The 13,112-nt window shown below is 42.9% G+C and overlaps 2 protein-coding genes across 4 annotated transcripts; both read left to right on the forward strand.

Annotated features, from left to right (window-relative positions):
• Window positions 1–57: 57 nt before the first annotated feature.
• Window positions 58–7,817, forward strand: LOC129581149 (WD repeat-containing and planar cell polarity effector protein fritz homolog). Of its 3 annotated transcripts, XM_055472055.1 has the most exons (20): window positions 58–457; window positions 529–647; window positions 2,837–2,934; window positions 3,011–3,046; window positions 3,146–3,199; window positions 3,265–3,317; window positions 3,558–3,617; window positions 3,750–3,962; window positions 4,072–4,149; window positions 4,234–4,415; window positions 4,713–4,843; window positions 5,252–5,373; window positions 5,455–5,618; window positions 5,788–5,895; window positions 5,970–6,069; window positions 6,139–6,259; window positions 6,731–6,845; window positions 6,913–6,976; window positions 7,100–7,217; window positions 7,274–7,817. In XM_055472055.1, the coding sequence occupies exons 3-20, from the start codon at window positions 2,871–2,873 to the stop codon at window positions 7,474–7,476; spliced, it is 1,986 nt and encodes a 661-aa protein (XP_055328030.1). In that variant the 5' UTR covers window positions 58–457; window positions 529–647; window positions 2,837–2,870; the 3' UTR covers window positions 7,477–7,817. The 3 variants fall into 3 exon arrangements, with proteins under 3 accessions (XP_055328030.1, XP_055328031.1, XP_055328029.1); XM_055472056.1 differs by lacking the exons at window positions 58–457; window positions 529–647 and adding an exon at window positions 1,602–2,177; XM_055472054.1 differs by lacking the exons at window positions 58–457; window positions 529–647 and adding an exon at window positions 2,651–2,765.
• Window positions 7,818–8,498: 681 nt separating this feature from the next.
• On the forward strand, window positions 8,499–12,507 carry LOC129581098 (uncharacterized). The gene is made up of 3 exons (XM_055471986.1): window positions 8,499–8,736; window positions 8,812–9,798; window positions 10,429–12,507. The coding sequence occupies exon 3, from the start codon at window positions 10,476–10,478 to the stop codon at window positions 12,072–12,074; it is 1,599 nt and encodes a 532-aa protein (XP_055327961.1). The 5' UTR covers window positions 8,499–8,736; window positions 8,812–9,798; window positions 10,429–10,475; the 3' UTR covers window positions 12,075–12,507.
• The last annotated feature ends 605 nt before the right edge of the window (window positions 12,508–13,112 follow it).

Below are 13,112 nucleotides of genomic sequence, written 5' to 3' on the forward strand. Positions count from 1 at the left end.
TGCATTGTTGTGGTTCTGACCATCGAGAATCTGTCATGGTTCAAGTTCGGAATGGCTGCGGATGTACAATTCGAAATAGTTTGTTGAATATATTAATCGATACAACAGTTATCGGTACAATAGATGACTAATTTCGGTTAACGCAGCTGATGTCACCGCGAGGCTGGACTACTTGATTGACCAGTGTCCAGCCGAGAAGACCCAGCAGAAGTGTAGAACGTGCTAAGGAGATCTATGAACATCCCGATGCTGGAGAAACACCGTATCGTCGGCGGCGGCTGTACCACAGCGGTTGTGCATTTATTTTTTGTATATTAAACTGGGATGATAACTCGCTGAAGTTTTAGTGATCCAATAGCAAGTCGTACTTCCATCTTCTTCGCCCTTTTATATGGATGTGTGGGGGAGACTAAACGACGGGGCCGAGGTTGGATGACGGGACACCTGTGTTCTGATGGTACTGTCTTCTCCCAGTGGACAAATAAAGCTGTGTCCTCACATGTCACTGACTGATTGCTGCTGCCGCAGATTGCACTGCACGTCATCCCTTTGTAGAGATGTAGCGGCTCCTGCTTTTGATTTTTTCCCAAGACGGACGAATACGTACCATCGTAAGACACCAAGTGTACATTCCCTTGACATACCATGTAAGTACGTGCAGGCTACTGATATCACGGGTATAAACAAAGACGAACTAACTCGTATTACTGTATTACTCTCGGCACGAACTAGTCTATTTTACTTGTATTGTATTTTACTAGTCTATTGTAGTCCAGACTCGCGATCAGCATCCGCTGCGTTATACGGTAGTACATGTATTTTGAATTGCTAATAGCCAAATTCAGCAGTTATCTGAAAGAGCCTTGACCTGGCGCACTGACCTTTGGGAACGTATTTTGAGCAGCCTTTTCCTTAATAAAAATATATTTATGCATGATACAAAAGAATTTCGAACCGCAAAAATGCAAAATCAGCCTCAGGCTGCATTTGCTTCTGATATTTAATTATGTGCTTCAGCAGGTTTATAAAACGTGTACTTTACCTTACGTATCTGTACTACACATTTGTATCACCACACAGAAAATGCCTGACTATATGGGCAACAATTTGTAATACCTGAACTCGGTATTTTTCGTAGAGTAGATGTACTCGTACATTTGTTTCGCGCGGGATTGTTGACTGATGTACCTCTGCACTCTGCAGTAATAGTAGGGTATTAGTTCATGCGGTAACGCGCAAAGAATTGCCTGCAAGATGAAGTTCCCTTTCACGTAAGACATTTTACCTGGTTAAGACTGGTTAGGTGACTTTTCAGTTAATACATTTTAGGCGACTTTTCAACCACAACTCTGCAAAACGTATTTCTGTGTTGTGCCCAGCGTCGATCGGAATTTGCGGCAGTTTAAAATCAAAATGTTTGTAAATGAACTTGTACGCCATAAATACTGTATAAACTCACCGTACAGTTGAATACCGGTTAAAATCCATGATCGTGACTTTGCGCCAGAAAACAGTTTTATTAAAGTATTGGGAATTGACTTTGTGAGTCATGCACAACTGGTACGTTACTATGTCCAGCTATTATTATTGCGGGAGTGGCTACATTATAAAATTGCTTACTGTAGCTGTTATTATCCGGTTAAACACGATCAGACCAACAATACTCCTAGCCAATCGGTTTAATTTCCTGGTCGACAATGTTTTTCTGCGCCGGTGGATGTTGTTGGAAAGAGACTTAATTAGATCATGGCTAGGAGAACGGTCAATGGCGTTCAGTTGCATCATTAATAGCGTGTGGATATGTACAGCTAGATTGTAAATGAACTGATGAACTGAAGTCGGTCGATAATCCACAAAAGCACACTGTGTCCGAAAATTATTTGAGTCCGGCACACAACTGACCAGATATTTGTACTTGTCGGTTCCTTTGACATCAATGGAGCCGACGCCTAGTGCGGACGGTCCTGGGGATTTCTCTGTCCCTTAATATCGTGTAAATACAGTAATTGTTTGGATGATGTTCCAGTAATCTCGCCTACTCGTATCTTCCGTTTGTGCAGGAGCCTGAAATTTGTTTTCCTGAAATCATATACTTAATTTTTCGGGATTTCGGTATCCCGGCAAATTTCTCCGTACATCCGAACAGAGAAAGGGGGATATTTTTAATGGTGGAATATGTATGTGCTACGTCAGGTCGCCTCAGCTTTCTTAAAGTATTAGAAGTATTTGCGACTACATATCCTACGTTACTGACTGACGCGCTTCCTAACAATTTAAAACGGCCCGCGCTCAAGCTCTGACTCTGACTCAGACTCTGACCGCTCAACCTCTGACTCTGACTACTCAAAGTCTGACTCTGACTGTCCAAACTCTGACTCTGACTGAATAACCTAAGAATAACTTAAGAAACCTAAGAAACCTAAGAGAACTAAGAAACCTAAGAAACCTAAGAAACCTAAGAAACCTAAGAAACCTAAGAAACCTAAGAAACCTATTAAGAAACCTTCAGAGTCAGAGTCAGACTTTGAGCGGTCAGAGTCAGACTTTGAGTAGTCAGAGTCAGAGTTTGAGTGGTCAGAATCAGAGTCAGAGTCAGAGTTGGAGTCCAGGCCATTTAAAACCGGTCTGTTCGCGACGGTGAATTACGGTTATTTTAGGTGCGGAATGCACTCACTCAATAAATGCAGACTGTCGGTCTTCCGTGTTAATACAGTGTTAATACTCTTCTTGGATGCTAGAACATTTTAAAACCATACTTGATCCAAGTAAATTTTTTCGTTTATGATTTCGAAATGTGACTTCAAAATTCACTGCATTTGAATATTCCGTACTTTAGGTTTTCGTGAGGATCGTTTACGACAGTGCTTCCAATGGCCATAAATGTACCCGTCGTGGCTCATCTGCGTGTTTTATCTCTGATTGCTGATTTGCGAGGTACGTAAACATCACTCGAAAAACATAAGTTGTAGTTTAATATAGGATTTCAGTAATTCTGTTTTGATTTATGTAGATGAACTGCCAAACTGCTCCAAATACATTCCTAAAGGTTGGTTGGTTGCTTATGCATTAAACAATTGACTGCATCAACATTAAACTTGGATTTCAGTAGGTTAAAAAGACACTAATTTTATCGTTGCATTTCTAGAGCAAGTACTCGTGGGAAATACAATCCGAAGCTTTCCTGTATCGTCACTACAAAGTATCCTATATTCAACTGAATCTTATCTATGTGAACTAAGAAGTGACTGACATTTTCTTATACAGGCATTGGACTGAAACCATCTTTACCACCGAATTCTAACTTGGCTCAGCTGGAGGTATTGTTGTGAGACGGATGTTTGCCCGAACGAAACAATCCCATTTTTCCATTTAAGATCTGATTTAGTTGTTTTGTATTCGCTTGATGTTACTCGTTGCTTTTGTACTTCCTTTCATTATCTGAAATTAGTGAATCAAAGTTAAAAATTCTGATTTTTTAAAAACTGACAATTTTTGGAGTTAAGAAATAAACCTGGTTTTATTATGAAAATTTTTATGTGACATGTTTTCCTTGGCAGATTCTCTTGCAACATTCAAAAGTTCTGGGTTGGCACTGGACAAATCGGTTCCGATTGCAGGTTTGAATATCTTCGCAAATCAGCTTAACTTTGAGTTGTTGAGTTGTTAATATCTGTGGGATTGTAGTCCTGCAGATCATCATCGTTCTTACTTCATAGGTCTCCAAAAGTAAATTTTTATTGTATTTTAAGATTCTGCTTTCATCTTGTGTATTGGTGAACGTGTTTCTGAATCCCCAAAACGGAATCGATGTTGTCAAAGTGACCCTGGACCAGACGCTGACCCCGACGGTACGGAAACGTTTTCCCGTCTGCTGCGAGGTATCGGACTCGCTGGTTGTGGTTGGATTTTCAAATACGGAATTGACCTCTTACCGTGTAAATGGGCCAAAGGATGGCACAGCGGTGAGTTCAGCCTTGTCGATGCTTTTAGACCGACTGTGCTTTTAGCATGCGCCCATATGTGGCTGCTGAGATCGGCAATTCCAGTACAGAAACGTTTCGCGTTTTGCAGATTTGCCATTACAAGAAACGCTCAAAGCTGCATAATAACTGCGATATGCAAATGGCCTTTAGCGATGATAAAACCAGGGTCAGTTAATCCATCCTAATTGGAAGCGTTTTGGAATTTGGAATGAACTCCACATGGTTTTTTACCATAGACATGGAATTGCAGATGGTATTATGCTTTGCGCCGGTGCGGACGTACGCCGGCAGACAGTGGTTCCCAAAAAAAGCAGAGGATTCCTGTTGGACGCTCCATGTCTACGCATGCGACGTTAGGGACGGCGTTCCGCTCAAACGACTCCACAGATCTCAAGGCAGAGCTCGCTCCAGAGTTCTGCAACTCTGCTTCTTGTAAGGCTGCAAGTACCGATGATTGCTGCTTAAGACACTAATGCTGCAGACGATTTTTTAATATACATACACTGCAGTTCAAGTACCGTACATCGTACGTACCACCATGATAAGGAAGAAAGCTAGGTCTGCGCGCCTTAAAAAGTTTCCTTTTTATTGCTTTCAGTATTTGTCAGCGAATCATAGTTTTTTTTGCAGTTTTTGTTGTTACACAAGATATATCGGTACTGGTACATCAATTATTAAAATATAATTTGCCACCGGAACGTAATGCCGAAATTATGATGCTTTCTTTAGACCAAAAATTCCCGGATGTTTCATCGTGATGGATTATGTCGATGGTCCGGAACCAAACATTTCGGTTTTGTACTACGGAACTAATGGACGATCTCTCCAACTCTTCTCTTGTGTCAGTGTGGATACTTTGGGTACACTTGAGTAGCTACATACCCTACAGTAGTAGTCGTTATACGAGTATATACAGCAGTAGAATTTGTATAGTATAGCCTTAACAGATAAAACAATGTACTTTCCAGCAACTCATTCGCTGTGTACTCCAAAAACAAGTGAAACTGAACTAAATTAGTAAGTCATTAAATTTTAGTTATTTTAAGTTCAACTACTGCAGAGGTCAGGACAGTATGCAGGAAACGTGCATGATGGGCAAGACTGAATGTTGAGATTGTTGAGCGCATGTCGAGAAATGGAGTTGACATCTCGGGTTTTTTAGGATATGCGAACGCACTGATTCATTACGTTTCATAGAGAAATGTGCCGTGCAAGTGTTTATTTGCCGCACAATTAAGGTGTTTTAAAGTCTTAATTCATTTTTGCAGGAACGTTGCTTTCTTCGGCCATTCATGCTGAAAAAGAACTAATTGGGATTGGCTTGGAAGACTGTTCTGTTGCAATTTTTGACATCCGGCAAAATACTCTCCGTCGAAAGATTTGCGACGTGGTAAAACGGTGGCAGTTCTTCTTATTTGCCATTAGTAATTTCTTCCTACATTTAGACCGCTGATTTAAAATTAATTTACAGAGACCGGAGCACATTAAATGGAATCCGGATGGACTTTTCCTGGCCATTATCAATTCAGAAGCTTCCGTCCAGATTATGGACCTATCGTTACAGTTCCTTCCGCAACTGTTTCTGAATGATGTGGAAAGGCCGGCTAATCGTTTACGCCTACGAACGTCTTTTAAGTAAGCCCTTATTAAGAAATTTAAAGTCAAAACCTTATCAAGCGAGTAAAATGATATTCATTTGTCACTTTTACATTGAATTATGTATTCTAGTACGTGTAAAGGTATGAGGACAGAAATTACGCACATTTACTCAATTGTTAGCATTGACTTCACTGTTTTTCCATAGTTCGGTATCGCCACTAGCAAAATGTGAGTGGATAAGTTTGATCGCCGAAGGTCAGACCGACTCGCCCACCGGTTACTTCTCCTCAGGAATACTGCTCCAGTTTGAACGGTAATCGTGTTACTGTATATGCAGCCCTTTACTTGTTACAACGATAAAAACAAATAATCGTAGACAATTTACAGAGGACCTTTGTCCATCCTGTCCTTTGCCAGAAATCCTGATAATGTGTCCCAAATCCAAGTATTAGTAAATTATCGGATAGCACGAGAGGAATTTATTCAGGTTTGCCTAACGGTTTCAAAATTCTGTGGTTAAATTAATCAGTTGCTGAGAATTTGCTTTTTAATTCAGGTTGTGCGATTACTCAAGCAAACAAACCACGAAGCAAATTCCAGAGAAGCGATAACCGGGATTCGCAACTTGTTGGGCTACATTGTTCAAGTTATTCAGGAGCCCGATGAATCAGTGGGCGGTAAATTCTTACAAATTTTAGTGGAGATATATATGACCAGCACACTGAGCTTTAAATTTTCAGCAGGTCTACAGCTATATAGTGTAGCTCTGTATTCTGAGCTACGAACATAACTGTATAACTGACCTTTTTATTAACTTATGTCTATTATGCGTATTGTATAATTGTACTATACTTGTATTGTACAGGATGACAGTATATAGTAGAATAACGTGCTTGGCACATGGTAGCGGTTTTAAGCAAATTTGGTTAACGAAAGAAAAAAGCTGAGAATTTATCCAGTACTCCCACTCTGTATATTAGCTGCAGCTGCAGCAGAGAGCTGCAGTATCTGAGTCCTCTTACTGACGCACTGGCGTGTTTTGAGTATTGGAATGAGCGATATCTTACAACATTTATGCCTATCGTTAAATTATATTATAACAGATGTTAATTAATTTAAATTTAAAATTAGTTGTTAATTAATTGCAGATCTGATATGCGATGCGCTCTCTACGCTGCAGGAGGCAGCATCCACCGCACAGGACGAGAGTGCTGAAGAAACGTATTACTCGGTGGGCAGACTAGTGTTTAACTTTTTCTTAAGGTAAGTCAAGATCCTTGCATTAAAACTGATGTTTTATACAGTGATAATAAACTGAAAGCTTTCGTAGAGTTGGTCAGCTTTCTTCGGCACTTACAGCTGCCAAAACGCTCAACGATGAGCGTTTGTATAAGGTACGGTGATTTAGCTGCAACGTTACACTTCTAGGAGTGTATATCAGGTTAAAATGCAGCTACGCATAAATCATTGTGGGAGGTTCCATGAATTAGCAGCCGCGGTACATAATTTACTTTTAGCAAGTGTGGCGAGCAGCATGTCGTCGCGGCGAAACTGAGATGATTACCGCCGCTGAGAAGGAGATGACGGAGTACAAAACATCCGAAAAGGAACTGTTCGAATTGTTAGAAACCGACCGTAAGTGGGGTCTCTCAGTCGGATTGGAAACCGGCAATCAACATGTTTTACTGCAGGAAATGATCACGACGAACCGGATTATATGACAATATACCCGACCATCACTCCCACGGCCCCGCCTCTCAGTCCATCACCCCTTCCGCCGCGACTGATACAGCCACCACCAGGAGGACGCTCAGCCAGTCGCCTGTCCAGCGTCTCAACTACTTCGGAACGGTATATACCGACCTTTATGTGGACGGACATGGGAACAGTTTAGTATTGTTTGTTTCTTACGCATGTTTTGTCAAAAGAAAAATGTTGAATTAGCTTTGTTGTACTAATTGTAAGTAATCCGCAAAAGTGACCTCTGCAGTGCATTTTGTGATGGTATGCGACGTGGTATTGTCAATCCCGAAGAGAAACCAGTGGCTGTAACTTGTGTAACAATGCATTACGTATACCTAGTATCATCCGAATAATATAATTGCGTTATTTTGACAATTATCGTTGTTTAGAAACTTTTTCGCTATTTCTTTTTTACAGCCCAATTCGGGTACATTGCTTCCCGTATAGAAGCATACTAATTAAATTTACAAACAAAAGTATCTTGTGCATTGAGTGGTCGCAAATAGAAGTACTAGCCATATTTACTATGCATAACAGTTCTTGTAAAACGATATGCATTTCTGAAGATCTGCGTAATATTTGTACTGGTTGCACCTCGGTGAAGATTGACGAATATCCGGAGACATAAATTTCTTTATGATTACGATATTGTTGTCCTACATAGCGTCATTCCGACTGTGTAAATCTACGTAATGTATTTACTTTTTGCTCGACCAGTTTTGGTAGGTACTTCATGCTTGCATCGACCAGCAGCGACTACCTTAAGCTTACAATCAGCACGTATGATTACCAGTTTTATGGAGCTTACAATCATATCTGAAGTGGCCATTAACGATCTACATGCTCATCTACCACGCAAATTTATAACTACTTATTCAAGCAAACGCTTGTAATTTATGGATGCTTGCAAAAAGTCGAAAGATATACGTTCTGCATTTCGACAATAAACTATAATTGCCAAGCAGTTAAGCAATAATTAATATAATTCCAAAATGCGTGTACGCCGATTGGCGGTCAGCGCACAAGCTCCCTGTTAGAGGACACCGGTGGCTCGCCTGAACAGCATTCTGTCCGCACACGGCACAAAACAAAAACACACCACATCAGCACCGTCGCCGATCGATTCGCGCTTGATTGGTTGTCCTGTTCAATATTGAAAACTTTTTCTACTTGTTGAGGCTATGAACTTGTGAATTCCCAAGGTAATCACGGTTAAATTAATGTCTTTAATTAAAAGAACGAACAGCGTGCTTTAAATATAGCCTCTGTTGTGTTGTGTTGTGTGTGTGTGTGTGAGCGTCGCCGCATGGAAAAAAACGACCCAACATACTCTGCCGGCAACGCATCTCCTGGTGTGCATTTGATCGCGATGTGCACCGAATACCGCCCACTTTGAAGACGCCTTACCCAAGTGAGAGAGAGATGGTCATTATTAAATAAGGTAAGCATAACAGAGCATTCCTAAACGGTGCACTACTGCTTGTAGAAAGAAAAATATCCTGCTCCGACCAGTTGCCTGATCGTCTTTGGTAGACGTGCGCTAAGGAAGCGCAAAAAATATCAGCAGGTGGTGAATAAATTTCTCAAACCGGCGAATATCTCCTCAACCGCCGCTTAAACCACCGTCGCGACATTGCGTGCCTACTTTAAAACCCGTCCATTACGGCTCATACGGACATGTAAAGATTTCCTTCGCTCTCTTTTGGAATGCGCTTTAATAACCTAGTGGAACAAGACGGTGGATTATGTTTGAGAGAGAGAAAGTGAAATTATTATCCTCAACACAACCCTCAGCTGTGTGTTTGTGTGTGTACGCCGAATGAATGGCTAACTTTGATTCACACTTCTTATTGCCGTTTTGTACATGCACACACTTTCCGTGCCGCCATAATCATTCGCTCTGCTGCGCGCACACACTGGAATTTGTTTACCGTTCTTCATTTACCTGTTAGATGAGATGATGGAATTCTTGCTGAATGGGCATATTTTTCTATGTGGATTGGCTATTCTCGCGCTCCACTGATTACGCGCCGGTATGGAATTGGCGTTTATGTGTTATGCCGAAGAGTGAAAACGTTTTATGATATCTTTCACTTTTTTCTTCGTCTCTCGCTCTCTTACCGTCCACAAGTGCAACTGTTAACTGCACAATCTCCTACAAGCGGTTGTATTATTTTCCATGCTGACGGATCTGTTGTCACACGGAGAAAAGTGGAGGGATTTATTGCTGACAGCGGCTGTTTGTCCGCCATCTTTCGCCTTTTCCATTTTGTATTACTATTACTTGAGCGAATTTCGGCCCAGTGAATTCTGTGCATTGGATGCCAGTTGAGCACTTGTTACAATTTAATGTGATTCGCGCTGATCGCTTTTGCCCACAGAAAATGTAACGCTGACCACTTGGGGATTTTTTTCCCGACGCTGTTGTCGATTATCCCCAAGCGATGAGAGACAATGCTTGAGATGTGATGCGGTAAATCGAATTAGCACGTATTCGCTCCGTTAGGGCCTCTTGTGTATTGTTCAGATACTTTCGAAACCGCGTTCTAATGAGTTGGGTTATTTTGCGAAATGACGAATAACTTAATCTTTTAACATTTGAATACATACTATTTCATTTTCACGCTTCGGTGAGTATGTGAATAGTCAGGAGCGTTGCCGTATTTTTACTGTCAATGTGATAATTTCGCTTTTTAATAAGTTCCAGCATTTACCGAACGAATTTAACTGATTAACGATGCCTTTTCGAATAGTGATTGGTCAATCTTGAATTAACGCGGAACTCTTTTCATAATGGTTGTTTCATAAGAAACGGTTTGATTTCTTAATGATTTCTAAAAAACTTTCAAGAGGCCGCACTTAAAGATTGATTGTTGTCAGCGGTCGGTCGGACGAGGAGAACGTCGTGACGGGAAGTGATAATCCACTTACCGATCATCAAACCTTGACTGTATAAACCGTCAACAGTAGCCAGTCGGCGTATTGTGCTGACCGACCGACCGCTGTCTAGCACGCCGCTGTATATGTGAATAATTAATTAATTTACGTAGCCAGGCTCGTTGCTTTCCGATTGGCTTAAGACCTATGCGCGGACTCCTTACAGGTTGATGAATGCTGGATTGTTGAATCGAGTGCAGTCTGTGCGTGGCCATGGCGGTTCCATTGTGCCGGTGTCGGGTGCTGTATTTGGGCTGTGCAGTGCCCAAAATAACCAAAGACGGTCTGCAGGGCATCCAGGATCCCCTGAAGGACATCTATCCCGAGGGCGGGGCCGCCGATGTCACCGGGATCGATGCGTGGCTCAGCGTGTGGAGCAATGGATTACTGTTGGAGTATCTGGATTCGATGGGGCTTACGGTGACGAAATTCATGCCCATTGAGACGCTGCACTACTGTGCGGCGGTGCGCTACGTGGAGGTGACGGCCATTAGCGCGTCCACGCCCATCTCCGAAGTGGTGACTATGCGGTTTTTCCCTCTAGACCATCACCAAGCGGCGGCTAGTCCCCACCATCCGCCGCTGTTTTCCTGTATCATGCGGCGCACATCGGGAATAAAAGTGTTAGAATGTCATGGATTTATCTGTAAGAACGAGATGGCAGCCAATGCCTTGGTTCGCGCATGCTTTCATGCGTTCTCCGACAGTATGCATTTACGTTTGTATGACTTTGTCCCCCGCCAAGCCGTCCCGGTGATCATTCCCAAAACTAAGAGTATTTTTAAGTTTGGCAAGAAATCACGCTCCAAATCACTGGGTCCGCCGCGGCTAATTCCCATGCGGCCGGCCGCCACGGTCAATTTGGATCCTTATGCCAATGTCAATGGCAATTACCGCATCTACAATGACTGGCGATCCCCGTCGACCACCTCATCAGGCACCTCTCGCCCGGTTTATCTGGCCACGCACCCAACACCCCGCTTGGTGAAATCGGCCGGCGGCGATTATCGTTATGCAAGCAACGCAATCTTGTCATCAGCATCCTCATCAGACCGGATTGGCAGTCATCAGCGCAAATACCAGCGCGTATGGTCCGGTAGTAGCCAATCCGGCTCGGAACGTGAGCAGTACATTTACGGGAACAACCAACTTAATGATCATTATTCCACACCATTGACCAACAGCCACACACAGCGACCGACCCGAGCCCGGGCCAACAGTCGGCGCAGTCAGAATGACAGTGATTACGCCGATGTGGTGGTCATGCGTCATCAACTCCGCCACCGATTAGGCTCCACGGACGACGTCTATTCCGCGTCGGCCTGGACCAACCCGATGACCTCATACCAACCCGGCACGAAACCGCCGTCGAGAACGAAAGAAGAGTACTACGAAACCTCGGTGACCGAGACCAAAAAGGGCAAGAAGAACAACGCGAAAATGGAAGAACACGAGCAGAGCAGTGTGACGTATTACCGGACAAATCCGGCACCGTACATGAGCGAATTGGAGCGTACTTTATCCAATGGACAGCATCTGCCCCGGCGGAACTCCGGCTACAAACGCTACGAGTCAATGCCGGATTTAAACAAGATTAACGGTGCGGAAGTGACGAAAGGCCGCGATGAACTGCCGGGTTTGATGAATGGAATGCGATTACAGGGATCAGCTGGCTCGGCTGACCAGACGTCGACCGGCAATACGACACCGATTTCCACGCCGGCTACCTCGCTCAACGATAGCTTACGCGGCCGGAAACGCAACGGCCGACCACGGACGCCCGAGATTCCCGAAGCTGATTATTATCATTGAGTTAATTGAAAACGCACGATTTGTGGTGGGGATCGAGCGGAGCTCGCGATCCCCGTTGATGGGGGAGTGATACATGAGTTGTTGCCGGTACACAAAGTACGTGCCTGGCTAATTACGTGCCTGTTTAAACGGACAAAATCGTGTATGCAGTGTTATGCGATCGGCGAGATGGGTCGGTGCATGGCCGCCTGTAATAAGCGTTAGATCATCGGCATACTGAACTAGCTTGTTTTCCCTAGCTTTGTATAATATGAGATCAGTTGAGGAATTCTTCGGCGTATTATTAAGTATGTACAGATCTAGTTAGAGAATTTAGACAGAGGCGGTGAACGATCGTGATTGTTTGTTTTTCTGATGTTTAGAGAAGAATCCACTTCTTTTCAATGTCCTCTTGCTGCTTCTCGAGTGTATAAATAAATGCACCGTTAAGAGATGTATCATACCGGTACCTTTCAAGAAATTCAGCGCGCGTACTATCAATCGTCGATGCTCCAATTACCCATCAAATCTGCACCTTCGCCAGTTGCAGGCAGCATGAATTGCGTCTTTTCTCGACACATTCCGCTTCGTTTTTCTGTCAAATACGATTAATATAACATAGTATTCAGCTGGAATTTTTTCGTCTGGCGTAGTAGTACCGTAAAAGTGATAAAACCGTTGTAGTACCGGTAGGTTGATCCGTATGTTTATGGTAGCCAGCATATTGTATCAATGCATAAACAACCAGTTTCGCAAGACCCGCCAACCAAAAGATGGCTATTGTACGTGCCATGCTTTGTTGTTGGTGTTAGAGGTGATCTGATGTAATTCTCACGGTCTGCCTTGGCGCCAGTCAAAATATTTTAGTGGTACTTAAACTTGGCCAATGGTCTTGAATTGTTCACCAACTTATCTGCTACGAGCAATACAGTACTTTACAGATACAGTTAATTTTGAGGCACACTGTCTGCATTAAGTGCGTTCCTATTCTTGTTTTTGTCTGTGTTCGCGCAAGCCGAACATAAAACCGAAAAACTATCACAAAAAATTTACATCAAT

Source organism: Paramacrobiotus metropolitanus, unplaced genomic scaffold (assembly GCF_019649055.1).
Source record: "Paramacrobiotus metropolitanus isolate TYO unplaced genomic scaffold, Prichtersi_v1.0 Parri_scaffold0000005, whole genome shotgun sequence".
NCBI lineage: Eukaryota > Metazoa > Tardigrada > Eutardigrada > Parachela > Macrobiotidae > Paramacrobiotus > Paramacrobiotus metropolitanus.